Below are 22,656 nucleotides of genomic sequence, written 5' to 3'. Positions count from 1 at the left end.
GCCGAGCGGCCGGGTCCGGGGGCTGAGGGAAGGCGGGGGGGGGTGGGGAGCGGGCCGGGCAGCACGGAGCATGCGCAGTTGCCGCCGCGGCCTCGGCCGCCAGCACTTCCGGCCGCCGCCTGTCTTAAAGGGGCCGCCGCCACCGACGGCGCGACTCGGCGCCCTGCTGCCCCCTGGCGGCGGCCGGCGCCGCCGCCCCGCCGCTTCCCCCCGCGCGGCCGGGACACGCGTGGGGGCCACGGGGCCGGGGGGGCGGGGCCAGCCCCTGCCCGGACGGCCCGGGGCGGGGGTGGAAAGCGGTACCGGGCACCCTCAGCCCCGCCCGGGGGCTCCGTACCCCCGCGGCGGCTCCGTCCCCAGCCCTCACGGCCCCCGAGGGGGCATCCGGGGGCGTCCGCGGCCCCGCCTCGGGGCTCCGCGTCCCCCAGCCCCGAGCGAAGCCCCCCGCGCCGAGCCCGGGACCCCCCCGCCGAGCCCGGGACCCCCCCCCGCCGAGCCCGGGACCCCCCCGCCGTGCCCGGGAACCCCCGCCGTGCCCGGGACCCCCCCCGGCCGCGCCGCGCCCGCTCCGCCGCTGGGCGGGGCCGAATGACTGACAGCCAGGCGGCCCAATGGCGACGCGGGGCCGGGCGGCGGCAGCCAATGGGCGCGGCGGGGCGGGCGGGGGCGGCCGCGGCGGGGGCCGCGGCGGGGCTGGCGGCGGCGGCGGCAGCGGGAGGATGCGGGCGGGCGGCGGGGCGGCGCGGGGGGCGCTGGCGCTGGCGCTGCTCCGCCGCTGCCTGCTGCTGGGCCCGCTGGGGCTGCGCCCGGCCGGCGGACAGGACGGTGAGTGCGGGTTGCGGGGGCACCGGCGGCGGGGGACCCCGCACCGGGAGCCGGCACCGGGAGCCCCGCGCCCATCGGCACCCCCGGGGCTCCGCTTCACTCGCCGGGACGGGCCGTGCGCCGCGCCCGGGAACGGGACTGGGTCCGGGATGGGGACCGGGACCGGACGGGCTCCCCTCTGCCCCGGTACCGATCCGGGACGGGCTCCTCACTGTGTCCGGACCGGGATCGGACCAGAATGGGCTCCCCGGTAGCGATCCGGGACGGGTCTCCACTGTCCCTAGACCGGGACCACACCGGGACGGAGTCCCCGCGGTCCGCCTGCCCCGGTACCGATCCGGGACGGGGCCCCCGCGGTCCGCCTGCCCCGGTACCGGACGGAACGGGGTCCCCGCGGTCCGCCTGCCCCGGTACCGGACGGGACGGGGTCCCCGCGGTCCGCCTGCCCCGGTACCGGACGGGACGGGCTCCCCGCTGCCTCCACCACCCCCGCATCAACCCGGTCCCGCACCCGCCTGGTCCCCCGGCAGCCCCCGCCCCGCTCCCGGTGCCAGGGTCCCAGGGGTCCCGGTGTCCACGCCGTCCCGCCCGCAGGGCTTTCCCCAGGACCCCCTGATCCCCAGGGCCCCGACTCCGCTCCGGTCGAAGCGGCTCGCTGGAGCTTGCGGTGAACAGCCGGGAGAGCCGGGCAGCGGGCTCCATCCCGGGGATGCTGCGGGCCCCGGCAGCGTTGCTCCGGGGGGGATTGGCACCCACCGGGGTCCGGAAAGGCCCCAAGGGAACGTTCAGCCAAACCTCATCCCCAAGACACGATTTTCCCCGGTGTCGCTCGTCCCCAACTCATCCGAGAGCGAGGAGACGAGGACGGGACATCCAGAGCATCGTCCCCAGCGAGGGGAAACTGAGGCACGGGCTGGGCCGGGATCACGGCGGGCAGAACTCGGCTGCGTTCCCGGTGTGTGATTTGGGAGCCATCCCGCAGCGGGTTTCCACCGGATCACAAAGCTGTCGGTGGACGCGGGGGAGCTCTCCCAGGGCCGGCAGCGTGCCGGAGGCGGCAGCGTGCCGGGCTCTTCCCAGAGCATCGCCCTGTTGTGTCTTTCCTGCATCCTGTGAGAAAACAAACAAATCCCTGGCAGGGATGGCCCCAGCAGGGGCCCGGCTGCGGTTTCGCCTATCACCCAGCGGAAATCCAGTTTTCCCATTTTTTGGCAAGTGATTTTTTTTTTTTGGCAGGGGGAGGGTGTCCCGTGGCCAGGGCCAAGTCCCCAGCCCCACCATGGCTCTGCCTTCGCCATTCCCGGCCCCTTGGTAGCATCTTGGGAGCCAAATCGCCGGGCGCGCGTGTGGATCTTCGCTTATCTCTGGCATGCCTGCCCGGCATGCGCCGGCCACGCTCGGGATGCTTTTACCAAGGGTTTCCTTTCCTGGGATGGTTTTTTCCCGGGATGGGTCCCCCCAGTTCCTCCACATCCAGCGGTGTGGGGTTGGAGCCGGGGGGGGGGGTCCATCCCAGACCCCCAGCTCGGGCGCACGTGCCAGGCTGTTTGGCGAGAGCGGGTTTTCCATGCAGATCCCGTTGGCTCCGACCTTCCTTGCTGGAAACTCCCCTGAATGCTGTGGGTTTCTCTCCCCCCGGCACAGCAGCCCCGGGCTCCCCCCGTGCCGTTACCCCCATGCAGCCTCCCCCCCGCGCCGCCCCCAGCCCCGCAGGGCCCGATCCTTCCCGGCTCTGCCGGAATGGGGGCTGCTGCCCAGCCGAGGGGGGGAAAATTGGGGATCTCGCCCAGTCCCGCATCCCTGCTGGGGGTCGTTCACAGGATAAACCCCCCCAGTTTGGCCACCAGCCCTTCCCGCCGGCTGGGCAGGAGTGGGCTCTGTAGGGGGGGGGCTGCTGGCATCTTCTGCCTCCGCCCCCCCCCCCCCCCCTTTTTTTTTTTATCCCTGCAGGATTTTCCCCTGCCGCTGCTTTGTGCCGTCTCCCGGCGACAGCGAGGGCAGCCAAGGCAGGGCCGAAGCCGTGCCCGCCATCGCTTTTCTTTCTGGCTGTGCCAGGGTGATGCTTGGCAGGAGCAGCAGCTTTTTGGGGATGCGGGGGGGTGTGTGTGAATGACAGCCCCCCCACATCCCGCCAGCCCGTGCAGAGGGGCTGGGCGGTGCTTCCCCCTCTCCCTGCCCTTCCCTACACCCCAATCCTGCCCCGGCTCTGCCAGAAATCCTGGCCGGTCCCCGACACCGGGCACTTTCAACTCAAGTTTCCGGGATATTCCCTCATGCCCGGGCACAGTGAGCCCGGAAAAAAGCCCCTTTTGTGGCAGGCGCTGGCATCGCCCCGGGAAGGTCATCCTCAAGGTCAAGGCTGCAGCCGAGGGTTCCTGGGGGCTGCTCGGTGCTGTACAGCCCCACGGCGCAGGGAGAGGGGGGATTTCCTCCTTGCATCCTTTTGTAGTCCCCAAAATTGGGGTCCTCCTGTCCTGGGGGGATGGAGAGGAACTGGAGGTCTGTGCTGGGTGGCTGGGGGGGAAACTGAGGCAGCTCCATCCCTGGATCCTCCCCAGGGACTGTCCCCGGTGCGGGGGAGTGGCCAGAAAAGCCACAAAACCCAAAGATTTTTCAGAGGAGGAAAACACTGGAAGGTGCAGGTGCCCGTGGGGTGTCCGCGGGGCCGTGCCAAGTGGGGAAACTGAGGCAGGGAGCAGCCCAGCTGAGCCTCCGGTCTCTCCGCAGGGGACGGCTGCGGCCACACGCTGCTGACAGCCCACAGCGGCACCCTCAGCTCCAAGAACTACCCCGGTACCTACCCCAACCACACCGCCTGCCGCTGGCGGCTGCGCGCCCCGCCGGGCACCTCCCTGCTCCTGGCTTTCGGGGACGTGGACCTGGAGCCCTCGGAGCGCTGCGCCAGCAGCTCCCTGCTGCTCGCCGATCCCCAGGCCGGCACCGCCTACGGTAAGGGGGGGATCCCGGGGGAAACTGAGGCAGCGCCCGCCAAGGGGCTGCGGGTGGGGTGGGGTGGGGTGGTGATATCACATTATGGAGAGTCCTGGGTAAGGAGAATTGCAGGAAAATCTGGCTTTTTAGCTGATTTCATCATGGGGAGGGGGGTACCCGAGGAGCAGGGTACCCGAGGAGCGGGGTACCCAAGGAGGGGAGTACCTGAGGATGGGGGCACCCGAGGAGGGGGGTACCTGAGGAGGGGGATATCTAAGGAAGGGGGTACCCGAGGATGGGGGTACCTGAGGAAGGGGATACCTGAGGAGGGAGATACCTGAGGAGGGGGATATCCAAGGAGGGGGGTACCTGAGGATGGGGGTATTTGAGGAGGGGGATGCAGGGGCACCCAAGAGGGGTATCCCAGGACAGGGATACCTGAGGACGGGTGTATCCAAGGATGGGGGTGCCCAAGGAAGAGGGTACCAGAGGAGGGGGATATCTGAGGAGGGGGATATCTGAAGAGGGGGATAGTCGAGGATGGGGGTACCCGAGGAAGAGGGTACTTGAGGAGGGGGGCACCTGAGGAGGGGAATATCCGAGGAGGGGGATATCCAAGGAGGGGGGTACCTGAGGATGGGGGTATTTGAGGGAGGGGATACCCAAGGATGGGGGCAACCGAAGAGAGGGATATCCCAGGACAGGGATACCCGAGGATGGGGGTACCCGAGGAGGGGGATACCTGAGGAGGGGGGTACCCGAGGATGGGGGTATTTGAGGAGGGGGATGCAGGGGCACCCAAGAGAGGGATATCCCAGGACAGGGATACCTGAGGATGGGGGTACCTGAGGAGGGGGATACCTGAGGAGGGGGATACCTGAGGAGGGGGGTACCTGAGGATGGGGGTACCCGAGGATGGGGGTACCCGAGCATGGGGGTACCCAAGGAGGGGGTTATCTGAGGAGAGGGATATTTGAAGGAGGGGGGCAGCCGAGGAGAGGGATGTCCAAGAGGGATATTTGAGGAGGGGGATTTCATCATGGGGAGGGGGGTATCTGAGGACGGGGGCAGCCGAGGAGGGGGCTGTTGCCAAGCTGGGGGAGGGGGCACCCAGTTGGGACCAGATGCGGCCACCGATTAATTCATTCGGTCCGCCCAGCCGCTGCCCAAATGCTTCCAGGATTTTCCCAGAGAGATTTAACGGTCTTGGAGGGATTTGACAGCACCGGGTGTTGGGGGAGATGCCTTGGGGGGGGAGGAAGCGTCCCCGCGGGGGTGTCGATGGGGTGGGAAGGAGGAGCAGCCCCGAGGCCTGGTGAGGGGCAGGGGCCGGGCAGGGGATGCTCTGGGAAACGCGAGACCGCCTGGCCCAGGCTGAGGGGTCCTGGAGCAAGGCCGGAAAGCGGGGGACCCCCAGACGATGCTCCCGGGGGCTGGGGGAGGCGGCCGGGCACCCACAGCCTCTTTGGGTGCCTTCGCCGGGGCCCTGCGTGCCGGCAGGCGGGGGGTGACGTGGGGCTGGGCTGGGGTCCCGCTCCCTCGCCCGCGGCTGACGCCGGCCCTTGAGAAGTCCCAGATGTTTTTCGGGAAGCGGCCGGAGGCTGTGGGCTCCCTCCGGCTGACTCAGAGCCGGCGTCTGGCGCTGGGCCTGATCCTGCCCGGGGACGTGCCGGGGTCCCCGCGGGGGTGGCAGCCTCCAGCCTGCGGCTCGGCCGAGGGGTCCCCAGCACCCAGGGGGTCTCCAGAGCCGCCGGCCGGGTGGGCACCGTACCAGACACGGCAGCTCCGCAGCAGCGCTGGCAGCGGGTGGGAAATCTGTGCATGCGTGTCATCTGCATCTCATATGCATTCCATTTGCATATGATGCAGAGCCCCCATTCCATCGCGTCTGCGACCCTGCGGCATCCCTGCACACGCGTGTGTCCCGTGTCCCCTGGGCTCGACCGAGGGTTAAACAGGACCCAGGCAGGGCGAGGGTGCGGGTCAAGGTGGGGAAACTGAGGCACGGCACGACCCCACGGCGGGGGTTTCACGGGGACACAGCTCCCTGTCCCCAGGGCAACGATGGCATTTGCTCAGAGCATCTCTGGGCGCCCTGAGGCCCCGGTGATGGCCATGACCAGAGCAGAGAGTTGGGGGGGGTAATGGCAGTCTGGGGATTGGGGCCACGTCTTGTCCCCAGCTGGGACTGGAGATGTCCCTAAGGAACCCGCCTGCCTGCTAAGCTGAAGTTTTAATCAGGGAGATGGAGACTGCAAATTAATTTGGATTAAACGGGGGGGATTTAGGAGGCAGCTTCAGCGGCACCTGTGAAAGGGGAGATGGGGAGGGGACGGGGACACAGCCCCCGTTTCGGGGTCCCGCGCTGTGCGTGCTGGCCCGGGGGACGCGGTGGCAGGCGCCCGATAAGGGCTGGTGGCCGCTCGCGCCGTCCCAGCTGTGCTGGGATGAAGAGGTGCTGGGGGGAAGCGTTTCTGGGAAGCAGCGGGGGGTCCCTGCCTGGCCGGGAGCCCGTCTGTCCCCACTCGGGGAGGTGGGGACATCTTGGGGTGCCCCCCTGGGAGCCTGGTCCAGTTCTGACCCCCGTGCCTGGGGGCTGCGTCCCCCCGGTGCTGCTGGTGGCTGGGGGGGGGACAGGAGCTGGGGGTGGTGGGGACAGGGTGAGCTGCGGGTGGCTGTGCCCCGCCTGCCCCCCATAGCACGGATGTAACCGCCCTAGGGCTGGGCCACCCTGTATGGGACCACCCTGGCGTGGGACCACCTTGCATGGGGCCACCCCAGGGTTGGGACCACCCTGCATTGGGCCACCCTGGGGCTGGGGCCACCCTGCATGGGGCTACCCTGCATGGGACCACTCTGGTGTGGGACCACCCTGCATGGGGCCACCCTGGCATGGGACCACCTTGCATGGGGCCACCCCAGGGTTGGGACCACTCTGGGGCTGGGGCCACCCTGCATGGGGCTACCCTGCATGGGACCACTCTGGTGTGGGACCACCCTGTGTGGGACCACCCTGGGGTTGGGGCCACCCTGGTGTGGGACCACCTTGCATGGGGCCACTCCAGGGTTGGGACCACCCTGCATGGGGCCACCCTAGGGCTGGGGCCACCCTGCACAGGGCCACCCTGGTATGGGACCACCCTGCGTGGGACCACCCTGGGGTTGGGGCCACTCTGGTGTGGGACCACCCTGGGGTTGGGACCACTCTATATGGGACCACCCTGGCGTGGGACCACCCTGTATGGGGCCACCCTGGAGCTGGGACCACCCTGGGGCTGGGGCCACCCTACGTTGGGGCCACCCTACATTGGGGCCACCCTACGTTGGGGCCACCCTACGTTGGGGCCAACCTAAGCACAGCCCAAATGCCTGAGCCCCCCTGGCCCTGGCTGAGGCAGGGAAGGTGAAGCCCCGGGCTCCGGGTGCCCCAATCCTCCCCACGGCCCCGTCCCCGCCGGCAGGGCCCTACTGCAGGAACGCCGGCCCCGCCGCCCCGCTCCTGGTGACAAACTCCAGCACGGTGACCGTCCTCTTCAACAGCACCAGCCACCGCTCGGGACGAGGCCTGCTCCTCTCCTACGCCACCTCGCAGCACCCAGGTAGGGGGGATCCTCCCCCGGGGGTGCAGAGACCCCCTGGGCTGTTTCCTGGGACGGGGGGCATGGCCGGGGGCGGGGGGAGCTCCTTGCCCACCCCAGGGTGGGCTCCCATCACCCTGAGCTCCCTGAAGACCCACGGCTGGGGGTGTAACGCGGGAGACCCGCAGGCCACCCAGCCGGCTGGGACTCCCCACAGCACCTTAGGCCCCCAGGTCAGCTGGGACCCCCCCCCCCAGCACCCTGGGCCCCCAGGTCGGCTGGGACCCCCCCCCCAGCACCCTGGGCCCCCAGGTCGGCTGGGACCCCCCCCCCCAGCACCTTGGGCCCCCAGGTTGGCTGAGACCCCCCCCCCCACAGCACCTTAGGCCCCCAGGTCAGCTGGGACCCCCCCCCCCAGCACCCTGGGCCCCCAGGTCGGCTGGGACCCCCCCCCCAGCACCCTGGGCCCCCAGGTCGGCTGGGACCCCCCCCCAGCACCTTGGGCCCCCAGGTTGGCTGAGACCCCCCCCCCCACAGCACCTTAGGCCCCCAGGTCGGCTGGGACCCCCCCCCAGCACCCTGGACCCCCAGGTTGGCTGGGACCCCCCCCCAGCACCTTGGGCCCCCAGGTTGGCTGAGACCCCCCCCCCCACAGCACCTTAGGCCCCCAGGTCGGCTGGGACCCCCCCCCCAGCACCCTGGGCCCCCAGGTCGGCTGGGACCCCCCCCCCAGCACCCTGGGCCCCCAGGTTGGCTGGGACCCCCCCCAGCACCTTGGGCCCCCAGGTTGGCTGAGACCCCCCCCCCCACCGCACCTTAGGCCCCCAGGTCGGCTGGGACCCCCCCCCCAGCACCCTGGGCCCCCAGGTTGGCTGGGACCCCCCCCCAGCACCTTGGGCCCCCAGGTTGGCTGAGACCCCCCCCCCCACAGCACCTTGGGCCCCCAGGTGGGCTGGGACCCCCTCCACAGCACCTTGGGCCCCCAGGTTGGCTGGGACCCTCCCCCAGCACCTTGGGCCCCCAGGTTGGCTGAGACCCCCCTCCACAGCACCTTGGGCCCCCAGGTCGGCTGAGACCCCCCTCCACAGCACCTTGGGCCCCCAGGTTGGCTGAGACCCCCCCCCCCCCCACAGCACCTTGGGACCCCAGGTCGGCTGGGACCCCCTCCACAGCACCTTGGGCCCCCAGGTCGGCTGGGACCCTCCCCACAGCACCCTGGGCCCCCAGGTCGGCTGGGACCCCCCCCCCAGCACCTTGGGCCCCCAGGTTGGCTGAGACCCCCCTCCACAGCACCTTGGGCCCCCAGGTCGGCTGAGACCCCCCTCCACAGCACCTTGGGCCCCCAGGTTGGCTGAGACCCCCCCCCCCACAGCACCTTGGGACCCCAGGTCGGCTGGGACCCCCCTCCACAGCACCTTGGGCCCCCAGGTCGGCTGGGACCCCCCCCCCCAGCACCCTGGACCCCCAGGTTGGCTGGGACCCCCCCTCCACAGTACCCTGGGCCCCCAGGTCGGCTGGGACACCCCCCCCCCCAGCACCCTGGACCCCCAGGTTGGCTGGGACCCCAATATGAGGCAGAGCCGCAGGCGTGGGGCCGATGGCTGCAGGGGCCGAGGGGCTATCCCTCCCTGCCCCGCTGGGACGGGGTGCCCCGGGGCAGAGGCGGGTGCTGTGGGGCGGGCGGGGGTCCCTCACCGGGGGTGTCCCTGCCTTGCAGACCTGGTCTCCTGCCTGGTTCGAGGCACCCACTACGCCCAGGAGCACGTCAGGTGAGCGGCCAGGGGGTGCGAGCGGTCCCCGCTTTGGCGTCCCCCTCCCCGGCATCGCTGCCGGTCCCCATCAGCCCCCGGCTTCGTCCCCGTCCCTCGCCCCGGGGCTCTTGGGGTGCGACCGCGGCGGGATGGGGAGCAAAGCGGGCGCACAGAGGGGGTTCGGACGGGAGCGAGCCCTGACCCGCGCCCTCGCCGTGTGTTTCAGCGTGTACTGCCCCGCGGGCTGCAAGGACATCGATGGGGACATCTGGGGCAACCCGAGCCAGGGCTACCGCGACGTAAGTGCAGAGCCCGGCTCGCCCCACGGGGCACCCTGCCACGTGGGTCGGCACCCACGGGTGCACCCACCGGGGACGGTCCTCGGCATGCGTGGCTATTGCTTGTCACCCCCCAGCAGACCGCGGGGGACAGGTTTGGCCATGGGGTGCCCCCCCCCAGGGGGGGGCTGCTGTCACCCCTCCCCTGCTCCCTGCAGACCTCGGTGCTGTGCAAGGCGGCCGTGCACGCTGGGGTGATCGCGGATGAGCTGGGCGGGCAGGTCACCCTGTCCCGGGAGAAGGGGATCACACTCTACGAGTCGGCTTTCGCCAACGGGCTCCACTCCAAAAGGTGGGCAAAGGGCGGGGGGAGGGTGCTGGGGACCCGGCTGCACCCCGCACCCGGCCGTGGCACCCATCTGCGCTGACACCGGCGACCTGCCACCCCTCGATTTCGGAGACCCCCAAGGTTCGCTCACCTGCCTGATGCTCCCCCCCGCTTTCCACCCCACAGGGGATCCCTCTCCGAGAAGCGGCTCATATTCCACAAAGGTATTTTTTTTTTTCCCCATTTTCCCTGAAATTAAGCCACAATTTTGGTTGCCAAACCCGGTGCCACCCCCCAACCCGTGCCCAGCCGGGGGGGTCCCGGGCTCCCAGCCTGCCATCTCCCGTTGCCAGCCTGCGGTGACGCGCTGAACGTGGCCACCTACAATGCCTCGTCGTGGTGGCACGAGGTGGACGCGGTGGGGCAGAACCGAGCCTGGGTGCCCGAACGGGCAGCGCTCGGCACCGCCAGCCACTCCTGGGCGGCCGAAACGGGCTCCGAGGCCGCTTGGCTGGAGCTGGACCTGGGAACCCGCAGGAACGTCACCGGTGAGTGCCAGCCAGCGGACCCCCATCCCCAGGCCACCCTGACCGCTGTCCTCCCCATGGTGATGTGGGCGCCAGCCTCACTGACCCCCCAAAAACTGCCCAGAGCAATTGCAAACCCCCCCATAACACCCAGGAGGGATTAGAGCTCCTTGTGCCATGGTTATACTGGTGCAAACTGGGATGCAGACAGCACCAACCCCCCGGCTGTCCCCCGTCCCCATTTTGTCCCTGCTGTCCCTGCCCCCCCCCGCCACCCACAGCCGTTTCTGGGACGAACAAGTTAATATTATGCTCTTGCATCTGGTGCCAGCGAGCGCCTTTTGTTCGGCCGGAGCCTGCCGAAAGCGGGGGCTTTGTGCGGTGGCGGCTGGCGACCGCGGGGAGGAAAATGGGAATATTGTCCAGCCGGAGGCTGGAGGAGGGAGGAATGCGGGGCTGGCAGTCGGGGCCGGAGGTTATCGGCTCCTGGGGGCAGAGCGGGGGGTCTGGCACTCAAATTGCCACCCAAACCCCCTCCCAGGGCCAGAGGGAACCCCATGTCCTGGTCCCCTCCCAGCAGGGACACCAGTATCCCAGAGATGGGGGTTATTCCAGCTGGGAAAACTCCGCTCCATGCAATGGGGTGCATCCCGGCATGGACAGGCTGCGGGGCGGGGCGGCCCCCCCGAGCCCTTCGCCGGTCCCACAGCCCCCCGCTGACAGCAGGGCCCGCCCGGGCTTGCTCCTGCCCCAACAGGCATCACCACGAAGGGCTCCTCCGAGCAGCACGGCTACTACGTGACGTCCTACCGGGTCTCCTCCAGCCGCGACGGGAAGAACTGGAGACCCTACAGAGGCAGCGGTGGCCAGGAGGACAAGGTGGGCGTAGAATCATCGAATCATGGAATCGTTTAGGTTGGAAAGGACCCTTAAGATCATCCAGTCCAACCATTAACCCAACACTACCAAGTCCACCACTAAACCAATTCAGGGGAGAGTAGCAATTTCATGCTTCCTGGCTTGCTGGCTGTATTATTTTTTAATGAAAGTAAACCCAGGAATCACTAAGGTTGGAAAGGCTCTCTAAGATCATCACTCCAACCATCAACCCAACACCCCCATGCCCACTAAACCATGTCCCAAAGTGCCATGTCTGCCCGTTTTTTGAACCCCTCCAGGGCTGGGGACTCCCCCACCTCTCTGGGCAGCCTGTTCCAATGCTTGGCCACTCTTTCCGTGAAGAAATTTTTCCTCATATGCAATTGGGGGGACACAACAGGGGGGGTGCAGACCCCCTGCCTGCGGCCATTCGGCCGTTGGCACCCTCTTCACCCTCTCCGGCAGGTTTTTGAAGGAAACACCGACAGCCACAGCGAGGTCTCCAACGCCTTCATCCCCCCCATCGTCGCCCGCTACGTCCGCATCACCCCCAAGAGCTGGCACCAGCGTGTGGCCTTGAAGGTGGCCCTGGCCGGCTGCCAGCTGGCGCGGGTCCGCGCGCCCCGGCCCTACGGTGAGCCCCCCCTCCCTCCCAAACGTCCGCTGGGGACCTCTGAGGCAGTGGTCCCACGCTCACGGTCCCCGCTCTGCCCCGCAGTGCCCAGCGTCCCCACGGAGGTCGCCATCCCCACCAGCTGCACACCCATCCCCGGCGTCGCCCTGGACCCGGAGAAGGCAGGTGGGTGCCATGGGGGGCTGTCCCTGCGGCACAGCATCGTCCCGCGGGTGCTCCAAGCACCGACGGACCCGCTCGGGCTTTCAGATCCCTCTGTGACAACACATCGATTTGCCTTCTCCGGTGGCCCCGGGTGGGCTCCTGGCACCCATGGGTGTGGAGGGGCGGGACGGGGCACCCGGGGGCTGACGCTGCCCTCCCTCCCCAGGCTCCACGCTGCTGGTGATGCTGCTCATTGGCGGCTTCTTGCTCCTCTGCTCCAGCCTCCTGCTGCTGGCTTTCCTCTGCCGCAGGAAGAGGTGGGTCCCATCCCGCGCCCCGCTTCGCCCCAGCGTCACCCCTGCATTGCTCCGGGCGGCTCCGTTTGGCTGCTGGCCGGGTACCGAGGGGCGCAGCGGGTGTGAGGGGGTGGGGGGCACGGGGTGGCCGGGACCCCTCGCCCCCATCTCGCTCTCTCCCTTTGGCAGGAAGCTGGCAGCGGAGCTGAACTGCGGGATCGTGAAAGGTAAAGGACCCCCAACCCCTCCCTGGGGGTCCTGCCGCGCCTGGGGGCCAAATTTAGGAGGGATTTGCAGCAGCTGCTTTAACCGGTGCTGCTGCCCAGCCCTGAGCTGTCCCAGCCCTGGGGGCAGGGGTCTGCCCGCTGGCATGGCGCTGCCTGTCCCCAAGGGACGGCATGTGACAACCGGGGGCTGAAAGCCGGGGTTTTCTGCTCTCTGCTCAGGGTACCCCAAACTGGAGCCGAGCCAGGTGTGCTCCCTGCAGAGCCTGCCGCCCCCCGGCCCCGCGCTGGCCTCCTTCCCCACGGCGGCTGTGCCGGGGGACCTCAGCCGGACCCATTCGCCAGGTAACGGGGGACAGCGGGGCGCGAAGGGGTCCCTCAGCCCAGAGCCGGTAGCCGTGTCTCCCCCGCTGCACCCTGGGGTGCCCGTTTGCCCCCCGGCACCACCGTGGTCTGACCCCTGTCCTGGAGCATGGTCCTGTGCAACAAGGAGAGTGTGGCAGGGCTTTTTATTCATCATCATCGTTATTATTAGTAGTATTGCACCTCAGACGCAGATGTGGGCATTGGAAGGCAGCCGGAGGGCAGCAGGAGCCCCGCTCGGTGCTGGGGCAGAGGGCCGTGCCTGTCCCGGTGGGGTGGGTGCCCTGCCCCGGCTGGGTTTTGGCACACATCTGCCCGGCTCTTCCCAAGCCTTGGGGGTCCAGATGTGCCTGGTTTTTCCACCCCCTCTCCCCACACACATCTGGGACAGCCGTGGGTGGGCACCGTGACCCCTGCACCGCTGCGGGGACAGTCCCCTGCTGTCCCCAGCTCAGAGCCCGGCGTCCCCGCTGCAGAGTACGCCGAGCCGGACCTGCTGCAGCTGAGCCCCGGCGGCCCCGCGGGCCCCTCCACCTTCAAGCCGCTCCCGGACGAGGGCTACACGCTGCCGCTGGTCGTGAGCCACTACGACGTACCGGGAAAATGCCACGAGTACGCGGAGCCGCTGCCGCCCGAGCCCGAGTACGCCACGCCGTTCAGCGAGCCCGAGCCCGCCGGTCCCCGCCGGAGCCCCGGCGGCATCGCGGGGCTCCCAGCCACCCCCTGCTCGCCCCCGGCGCGCTACGACGCTCCCGCCCCGCGGCCCGGGGAGCTGCCGGCCGCGGAACCCCCTCCCCGGGGGCCGGGCGGGGCGGGCCCGCGGGCGGAGCGGACTGGCAGCCCCGGGGGGGACGGGCCCTGCCCGGACGGGCCGCGCTCGCCGCCGGGGGACCGCGGCCTCCCGCACGTCTACCACGAGGCCTTGTGAGCAGCGGGAGCCCCGCGGCGCGGGCCCGGGGGACGCCGCGCTCCGGGCGGGCAGCGCCGCCGGGACCCCGGGGGGAATCTTTTAAGCACAACCTTATTTAAATACACATCCGCCTGTGCGTACCGGCCGTGTTCCGCTCCGCCGCCCGGCCCCGCGTCGGCCGCGGCTTCCGCTCTGCCCTTAACTCTCCTCGGGGCGCCGGAACAAGCGGTTACCGGCGACCCCCGCCGCAAAAATTGTGCTTCCGAAATCTCTTGATGTCGATTCCGCGGGGGCGGCCGCGGGGCCCCCCCGTGCCACGCACGGCAGAAACCCTTTTTAAAGCTGCGCTCCCGCCACGCCGCCACCGGAAAGCGCCAGGGTACTACCTAGCTCACGGCGAGACGCGGGTGCGACGGGACGGACAGCGCCCGGATTCCTGTTCCTTCTCTCTTTCTCCCCATGCTCCATCGCGTTTTTCAGCCATTTATTCGTTTTTCCCCCTAAAACCTCGCCGTTTCCCTGCCTCACCGGCCCGTAGGATATGCAAATCGCGCGGGGCATGCCGGGGCACCTCTCCGCCGCGCCTTCACGGAGGAGGCGCAGGGGGCGCCTTTGGCGGGCACGGCGGTGCGCATGCACAGCCAGGCTCCCTCCCGATTGGCGGCGCTGGAAGTGCTTCCGGGTGGTGGCGGGCGGTGCCCCCGGAAGGGCTCGGGGTGCGCGGCGGAGGGAGCGCAGCCGGCGGCGGAGCCCGGGCCTGGCCGCGGGTCATGGGGAGGTACGGGGCGCCCGGGGGCCCTTCCCCCGCTGGCGGGAGGCCCTGGCTGTTCTACGCCGGCTTTTACAGCCTCAGATGCGGAGGGGCACGGGAGGGAGCCTGGGGGTGGGCGCGGCCGGCCGTGCCCCGCCGCTCCCCGGGCCGGGCCGCAGCAGGGCCGGGCCTGCAGCTGGTGCCCAAACCCTGCCCGTGTGGCGGTCGGCAGCCGGGGGGGGGCGTCCCGGGGCCTGAGGGGCGACTCCCGCAGCGCTGACAGGGGGGGCCGGCCCGGTGTGCGGCCGCGGTGACCTTGGCTCCTGCCGGCGCTTTTGGCCGCGGCTCCCCGGCAGCCGGCGGAAGCGTTTTGCGGGGTGGGGGGTGGGTATCGTTCGGTCCCGCAGTGGCGTTCCCCGTGGGCAGTCGTGGGGCTGGGGACCTCTTTAACCTGGTGGCTGGGAAGATGTTGGAGGAAAACCTCTGTGGGCGGTGTCCGTGGGGCCGTTACCCCCCTCGCTGCCAGGTGTTTCGGGGGTAACGCGCCGCGCCGGGGGCTGTGCGGCGAGGAGGAAGAGGTTTGAGTTACCCTTCAGCATCTGACAAACGCATCCAGCGGAGAAGACAAAAGAACTTTCTTCTTCATTCCCTTTTAGCTAGCACACCCGATGGAGAAGTGCTTGTAGCAGATGCGTCCTCTAGCAGCGTAAGGGAGGGCTTTGTCTCACATTTATAATAACTAAAGCAAACCCCAAGAAATTTCCCAGTTTTCTCTATTAACAATAAAGAGACACCCAGACCGGATGGTCCTTTGCAAAACTGTTTAAATATTTGGTGAAAATCATTATGTCTTAAGGGAAGTGGGGACCTCCCCCTGCCCCAAGCACTCCAGGGAATCCACTGAAGGCTTGTTTGGCTTTAACAGAGACTTTAATTACAGCTGTCACCCTGCACGGTCAATGCTAATGAGTCACGGTGGGTCGGTGGCGCTAATTGTGGCCGCCAGATTTATTCCTGCCACGGGGGGAAGCTGCTGTTGCAGAGGTCTGGGCTCACCTGCGTGTTGCTGCTGACGGCCGATACCAAGATAGGACAAGAGGAAATGGGCTCAAGCTGTGCCAGGGGAGGTTTAGATTGGATATGAGGAAAAATTTCTTCACGGAAAGGGTAGTCAAGCATTGGAACAGGCTGCCCAGAGAGGTGGGGGAGTCCCCAGCCCTGGAGGGGTTCGAAAAACGGGCAGACGTGGCACTTTGGGACATGGTTTAGTGGGCATGGGGGTGTTGGGTTGATGGTTGGACTGGTGATCTTAGAGATCCTTTCCAACCTTAATGATTCCTAGTTTTACTTCATTAAAAAATAATCCAGCCACCAAGCCAGGAAACATGAAATTAATTATTACTCTCCCCTGAATTGGTTTAGTGGTGGACTTGGTAGTGTTGGGTTAATGGTTGGACTGGATGATCTTAAGGGTCCTTTCCAACCTAAACGATTCTATGATTCTGTTCTAAGATACTCTGTCTTCTGACAGAAAAATGAAATTTGGCCCAATTTCTGCTCCCGCTTCAGGATCCTGGGAGATGCCTCGTCCTCTGCAGCAGCGTATGCTCATGTTCTGCTCCCAGTCGTGTAGTATCTTCCCATAGATAAACCCTCTTGCGGCGCAGGAAGGACGACGCGTGCTCTCTTGTGTGAAACTACGTCCTCGCACGATCTTACGATAGAATGGGTGACATGAAAAATATCTGGTGTTCCTGTAGGAAGGAGAGTTATATGGAAGAGAGGAGGAAGCGAGAGTAGGTTAACGCTGACTGCTGACGTACTGGGAAGGCTTTGGAAAATGGCCTCTCCGTTCGCTGGCCCCACAGCGGTTGCTGATGTAATTAAAGATCTAGACACTCAGATAGCTGTAAGTAAAGCGTCGGGCTGGCATGCGGGATTTGTCCTGGGAATCTGCGCATCCCATCAGTTTTGCCTTTGGTGATCTTAATGGCACGCAAAGGGTGCGATAAGATCTGCAAATAAATGAACAAAACGACGTTATGCTAATAAAGTGCATTCTGCCCGAGGATTTCAGAGCTTTCTCCCCTGCATGGTGGGTAAGAATTCCTGCTTTGTGGATTTGTAACTGGGGCGTGGGGGTGAGCAGCCTGAGATCAGCCTAAGCTAAAACCAAGGCTGGCACACTGAAGTCCCTCCTGATCTCGTGCTGAGCTCCTCGTCCAGAAATGCCATCTGAGGGGTTTTGGGGTGTGAATGTAATGGGTTTCCACCATTAATTAGTTAAAATCGAGGTAGGAATTTGCTGAGGGTGCTACAGAAATTGTGTCTTGGATAGAAATTCTCCTAAAAGGGCTCCGTGTCTGTAGGTGCGGCAGTGCATGAGCGTGCCTTGGAATGAAGCACTAAAGCTTCTAAATACTCCTGCGTGACTTCTGGTTTGTGTTTTGGTATGAATTAATCCAAACTAACCAAGCTTGCCCTGATGAGGGGAAAAAGTCGGTTTCTAGCTCAAGCAGCGGATGCTCCATTCATCACTTCGTATGCGAACGTGCTCTAAAGCTGTTTAAACAACTTCTCTTCTTCTCTCGTAAGGAAGCTCACCCTGAAATGCACGGGCTTTTCCGAAAAGGCGTCCGCTCTCAGCGGCTGCTTCTCACCCATCTCTGGGCCCAACAGCAGCTGCCGCAGCCGCTGTGCAAGGAGCTTTTATATCAACCTGCTCGTTAAATGCTCATTTCACGTGACAGACCTGTCACTGCTGCCCGCAGCGCTTGTGGGGGCGGAAGGCCCTGGGGTTTGGTCGAGTTTCCTTTCATGGAACGGTGAGGACAGAACAGAGCTGTGGATTTTAGAGCCTTCCAGCCATGAAATATAGTAGTTGCCAGTCAGTCTGCGTGATAGCTCAGCGGCCAATAACCTGAATAACTTCAGGCACTGAAGACTGAACCTGGAAGATCCGAGTAACCAGTTAAGCCGCCACAACCCACTTCTGGTTCAGCGTTAACAGCTCAGTAAATCTGACTTCGTTTACTGTGGCTGTCGGTTGCCCGGTGCGGGAAGAATAAATCGAAGGTGTGGGTGCACGCGTGTGTGTCTCTGTCGCGTTACCTCTGAGTACCCACACTTGTGCTCCCGGAACCAAAACCGAACCCTACGTTGTCAAGCCCGCACCGAGGGATCGCTGTGGGTCAGGCCTGAAGTGTGGTGTTGTCAAAGACGAGACCTCGACCCTGCGGCAGACACCCAAGGGAGCTTGAACCCTGTCTTCCTCTCAGGCCCACGGAGCGTGGAGATGAAGACTCAAACGCTGTGCCTGCCGTTCCCCTGCATTGCTGCTGCAGGAGCACACCGTGTCCTTTAGTTAAATCTTCTTTGCGTGGTCTCTTCCTCGAAGCTGTTTGTGGTCCAAGTGAAACGTGTTCAGAAAGGCCCTGACCGGAGGGCGAGGGGTGGACGCGTGCGGGGGCTTCAGCCCAAGGAAGGAGCAGGCGGGTCAGCGCACTCTTGGCAGTGCGCTGCGTGCAGCCGCTCTGCTTCTCGTGGCAATCTTCATATTCCATGTACCAGGGAATGTTTTCTCTTCTTCTAAACGTTGCTTCTTCCTTCTTGCTGCGTCCAGAGAGACTTGATCTTCTGTAAACCTCTGCGCCCCATCAGCACACTGCGGTTTACTCCAGACAGAGACGTGATCGCCCTGGTGAATTCCTTTTCTGTTTGCTAACTGTGGCTTTCGTTTCTTTTTCCAGTTGATTGGTTTGGGTCCCCACAACCCCAAGAAGCAGCAGGACCTAGATAAGCTTTATGATCTAAAAGCTAAAGCCCAACAGATTATGAACCAGTTTGGCCCTTCTACCTTGATCAACCTCTCCAACTTCTCCTCGATAAAGCCGGAACCAGCCAGCACCCCCCCGCAGAGCTCCATGGCCAACAGCACCACCGTGGCAAAGATGCCGGGGACGCCCAGCGGAGGAGGACGGCTCAGTCCTGAAAGCAACCAGGTAATTCCATCCCTGACTTTAGGACAGCGGGGGGAGATGCTCAGACCTGCCTGTGGCTTAATTCCTCTCCTTCCTTAAACTACCAGCAAAAACTTAACGTCTATTAAAGTATCAGTTACTGAGTGAGCAAACATCTTCATGTATTTCTGCCCTCCCAGGTACTTTCAGGCTGGATGGGGTATGGACGCTGTAGGCGTAGAGGTTTTTTCAGTCTCAGGAAAATCTGTATTTGGCCTGTGATTGGGAAATTCTTTTAAAATGTGGTTTAGAGGGGAGAAATAAAAGTGCAGGTTTGTGGCCTGTCTTACTGGGGTGTTGCGAGAGGCAGCATCACTGCTGGGAGCTGCTGACTTGCGTGTTTGCTTGTGCTGTGGAGTCTTTGACGTGCATAAAATACGCTGCTGCTCAGCGAGTGCTCCAGGAACGCGCCCTGATCTCTCTGCGGGCTTTGCTGGCGCCGTGACCTCTCTGGGAAGCGTACAAGTCCCCCGACACAAACACACGCACAGCAGTTCCACCGTTGGTGTAAGGGAAGGGCAGAAATTTCCCACGTGTGTCTGGTTCACCTGACCAGGCTGGCAGATCACTGGTGAGGGCTTTTATCCATATCCTGTAAGACTTAAGTGTCCTGCTGTTGTTCGGCAGCAGTAAAATTGCTGCTCCCTGCCATGTTTGGGCTGAAAGGGTGCTGCCTCCTGCCCTAGAATAACCCAGCACACTCATATCTCTCTGTTTTCCATTTGAGACACTAAAGCTGGTAAGTGCTAGAGCCATGGAAATACTTCCTTTGAGCCCTGAGCACAAATTTAGTCACTGATGCGTTGCTTGCACTTGCTGTCTGCCTCTTAAGACTTCTGGTTTTGCCTTTGTCCCCTCTTGCCAGCAGCCTTGCTTCAGCCAGTGGCATTTTAGTGCCAGTTTAGTGCAGGAGACTTATTTATCCTGGCCTGCTGCATTCCACTTTCTGTTCAGAACAACCACTGGTGCTTGAAAATGACTCCTTAACACCTGATATTTCTTATCTCTGCCATTCCTGAACTGATACGCTGCGTCAACATGTGTGACTCGGGTAGCGGGGGAGGAGGAGGAGGTCTTCCGCGGCTGTGCTGCGTGGGCAGCTGCTTTGCTAAAGCAGGGCAGTAAATCGTTCCTCTTCTCCCACACGCTCAGGTTTTAACCAAGAAGAAATTGCAGGACCTGGTGCGTGAGGTGGATCCCAACGAGCAGCTGGATGAGGATGTGGAGGAAGTAGGTACCGACCCATGGCAGGGGCTGCAGAAAGAGCTAATCTGGGATTTTTCACGGACCGGTGGCCCTTTGTCCAAGGCAGGGAGGGTTGGTTCATCTAACACTGCCGTATTCTCATGTTTGCTGCAGCCTTCAGCCATCCGTGTCTGTTTCTGTGTCCCAATGTCCAGAAGGGTTTTAAAACAGCAACTGTAGCAAACGCCTTTGAAATACTAGCTCCTGCGGGTTCATTTTCATACTTTCCGCGTAATTTCAGCTGCTCAGTACTGATAAGACTGGTTGTTGTCCTTGTTCTGCCACAGATGCTATTGCAGATCGCCGATGATTTCATAGAGAGCGTGGTGACGGCTGCCTGCCAGCTTGCACGGCATCGCAAGTCAAACACCCTGGAAGTGAAAGACGTCCAGTTGCATCTTGGTGAGTGATTTTTTGTTTTGGTTTGGTTTTTTTCTCCCCCCTCAGCTGAGAGCTGGGCACACACCCTGAAGTCAGGGCATGGCCACGGTGTTGGGGTGGAAACCTGTGAGTAGCTACGGAGTCGTTGCTACTTAATAACGCCTTAATAATCAGGGGATGAACGGGGTGTCTGCCCCTAACCATCCCCTCTCCAAATTTTGCAGTTGTGCAGTTTGTAGCTCTCCATCAGCCTGTGTTGGAAGGTCCCTAGCACAGGGACTGCATCTTTACCATTTTAATGCTGTGCAGCTCTCCACTACTCTGCTTTTGTGAAGCTTTTGTAGCTGGTGTGCGGATCACCAGCACGTCTCTAGCACCGGCTCCAGGCGGGCGTGCTGCCGGTATGTTTGTGATGACGAGGCCGCTCTTGCGGTGGGCGGGCGGGGTAGAGCGTGCTGACCTGCGCTCTCTCTTCCAGAGCGTCAGTGGAACATGTGGATCCCGGGCTTTGGTTCGGAAGAAATCAGGCCTTACAAAAAAGCCTGCACTACAGAAGCTCACAAACAGGTAAGGAGCCCTCGGTAACACTGAGAATCGCATGGTAGAAGCCTGATTCGGGGAGGGGGGTCTTGGACTCCTGGCACGACGTGAATTTGTAGCCTCTTCCGAGCCATTTGGACTTGAAATAACTTCCAGAGTCTCCTCGCCTGTTTGTGCAGCGAGGCTTGAGGCTGCTCTGGCTCCTCTGCGGTGGAGCAGTGCTGGCTGTGCCCTCCGAGAAGCAGCGGCGCTCGCTGTCTGAAGTGCAGCCCAGCTTGGAAGGGTTAAAAACCAGCCGAGAGCTGCAGACAGTAACTTGTGAGCTGCTCCCTTGCAGATCATGTGCTCCGTCTTTGCGCAGAAGGGACCGAAACCACGCTGCTAACTCCTCTGGTTCAGTAGAAAATCCATACCCAGGCATGGGGGGTTAAATGCTGGTGTAGCCCCTCGAACGGCTCCAGGAGCCTGGATGTTCCAGCTGAACCGCAGGGCTCCTGGGCTGTGGCTCGAGTTCCTGGGACCATTTTATGTCTGCTGCGCTCGGGTATTTTGGGAGCAGTGTACGGCACCTCCTGTGCCTGTGCGTAAGGGCTGGGACTCTGTGCCGCTCGCCACCGTAAGAATTTAAACTGGCTGCAGAAAGCCCAAAGGCCTGGGATGGTGTAGCAGAGAGCACACCCTTGTCCTGGGATTTCAGCTGTAGATTGGAGCTGAGCAGCTCTGGCGTTTCCTTCCCCCCTTAATTTGGCTTTAATTGAATTGGGCCGGCGCTTTTTTAAGTGTCCGGTCGGAGCCGGGGAAGGAGCTGCCCCGCGGGAGCCGCTGGAGTTCACGGATGATCATGTTGCATCTCCCCTCCCGAAGCTCCCGCAGCAGCCGCCGGGCAGAGGGAGTGGAGGCCTTGAAGTGGGATTTGGTCCCGTGCGCGGTTTCCTCCCATTGCCCCTCGCTGGCATGTCGGGGTTTTACTTGCCAGCCCCGCGTGTTGAGGAGAGGAGCACAGACGCTTTCTTTTCCTCTGGCTCCAGCTTGGGACTGCATTAAAATTCCAACGGACTTGAAAGACCTGCGTGGAAACAAGTCAGGCAGTGTCCTGAGAGAACCCGAGATACCTTGTTCCTGCACAGCTGCAGGTTGTTTTGCAGTAACCTTGTCTGCGACGCTCGGCTTCCCACGTTTTTCTCTTTCTTGTTGCAGAGAATGGCACTGATTCGCAAAACCACCAAGAAATAGCCCCTGGGAAGAGCCGGGAGAAGACGCCAGTGCATTTTGGGATATCTGCCTCTCCACTGAAGCCTCCACAATGCCATCCATGGAATATTTTTTTTAATGCTTTACAGAGAAGCATATATTTTTTATTAACTGTGCAGCAATATCTTGACTTTATGAGGAGATCTGCCAAAAACATTCTACGCCCCCTTCCTCATTCGCCCTAAGAGCTCAACGTATCTCAGAACAAAGACTTTTATTTGTGACTTGAAAGTGGTTTATCGTCTAAGTGATTATCCAAGGCACAGAGCATTTGATCTTGCTTGGGACAGTATTAGAAGCATCCGTAGAGGTTTTTGTTTCCTCCTTCCTGCCCCTACCTGCTCCAGTACTTTGTAATGTCAGTGTTTATATAAATACTTGCGTTGGTTTTACATGAATAAAGAAATTATTAATCTAAAACCGTGGCACGGCCTTGTGCTCTTCAGACGGCGCGCAGAGGGGTTGCAAGTGAGGTGGGCAGCCTCCGCCTTGCCCGGTTTCTGCATGCGCTGCTGTTCTGGCAGGAGATCTGCCCTGGGGTTTAAAGCGAGCGGAAGGATTTGGCCGGCCTCTGCCACGCTGACGGGGCTCGGCGGGCGGCCTCCCCTCTTTGCCTCTGGCCCGGGGTGAGCAGTTTGCCCATTGTTTGGCCATTTGGAGCATGAGGAGTGGGACGCGGTGGCTGAGGATGAGAAATCAGGGTGATCCTGGTTCTCTCCTTGCCCGGGACATAAACTGTTCCTGCCTGCTCTGCTCAGCCTCCATCAGAGGAGCCGCAGGTGCCGGGTGTCCCGGTGAAGA

At 63.7% G+C, this 22,656-nt stretch overlaps 2 protein-coding genes and 1 non-coding gene across 6 annotated transcripts; 2 read left to right on the top strand and 1 right to left on the bottom strand.

Annotated features, from left to right (window-relative positions):
• Nucleotides 1–719: 719 nt before the first annotated feature.
• Nucleotides 720–13,686, top strand: LOC142595050 (discoidin, CUB and LCCL domain-containing protein 1-like). The gene is made up of 15 exons (XM_075722171.1): nt 720–825; nt 3,553–3,774; nt 7,218–7,355; nt 9,052–9,103; nt 9,312–9,384; nt 9,582–9,715; nt 9,878–9,915; nt 10,045–10,239; nt 10,976–11,097; nt 11,563–11,731; nt 11,816–11,896; nt 12,102–12,192; nt 12,361–12,398; nt 12,618–12,740; nt 13,235–13,686. The coding sequence occupies exons 1-15, from the start codon at nt 720–722 to the stop codon at nt 13,684–13,686; spliced, it is 2,034 nt and encodes a 677-aa protein (XP_075578286.1).
• A 191-nt stretch (nt 13,687–13,877) lies between these two features.
• On the bottom strand, nt 13,878–14,006 carry LOC142595067 (U11 spliceosomal RNA). The gene has a single exon (XR_012831688.1). It is a non-coding gene; the product is annotated as a U11 spliceosomal RNA (small nuclear RNA).
• Nucleotides 14,007–14,864: 858 nt separating this feature from the next.
• Nucleotides 14,865–22,269, top strand: TAF12 (TATA-box binding protein associated factor 12). 4 transcript variants are annotated; one of them, XM_009487778.2, is made up of 7 exons: nt 14,865–15,125; nt 15,951–16,328; nt 18,169–18,420; nt 19,591–19,668; nt 19,971–20,085; nt 20,543–20,631; nt 21,802–22,269. In XM_009487778.2, the coding sequence occupies exons 2-7, from the start codon at nt 16,260–16,262 to the stop codon at nt 21,835–21,837; spliced, it is 639 nt and encodes a 212-aa protein (XP_009486053.1). In that variant the 5' UTR covers nt 14,865–15,125; nt 15,951–16,259; the 3' UTR covers nt 21,838–22,269. The 4 variants fall into 4 exon arrangements, with proteins under 4 accessions (XP_009486053.1, XP_075577902.1, XP_075577901.1 ...); XM_075721787.1 differs by lacking the exon at nt 19,591–19,668; XM_075721786.1 differs by lacking the exon at nt 14,865–15,125 and having other exon boundaries at nt 16,290–16,518.
• The last annotated feature ends 387 nt before the right edge of the window (nt 22,270–22,656 follow it).

This window comes from Pelecanus crispus, chromosome 16 (assembly GCF_030463565.1).
Source record: "Pelecanus crispus isolate bPelCri1 chromosome 16, bPelCri1.pri, whole genome shotgun sequence".
In the NCBI taxonomy this organism is placed as follows: domain Eukaryota; kingdom Metazoa; phylum Chordata; class Aves; order Pelecaniformes; family Pelecanidae; genus Pelecanus; species Pelecanus crispus.
Note: the sequence above shows the minus strand (reverse complement) of the source record. Positions and strands in the feature narration are given on the sequence as shown.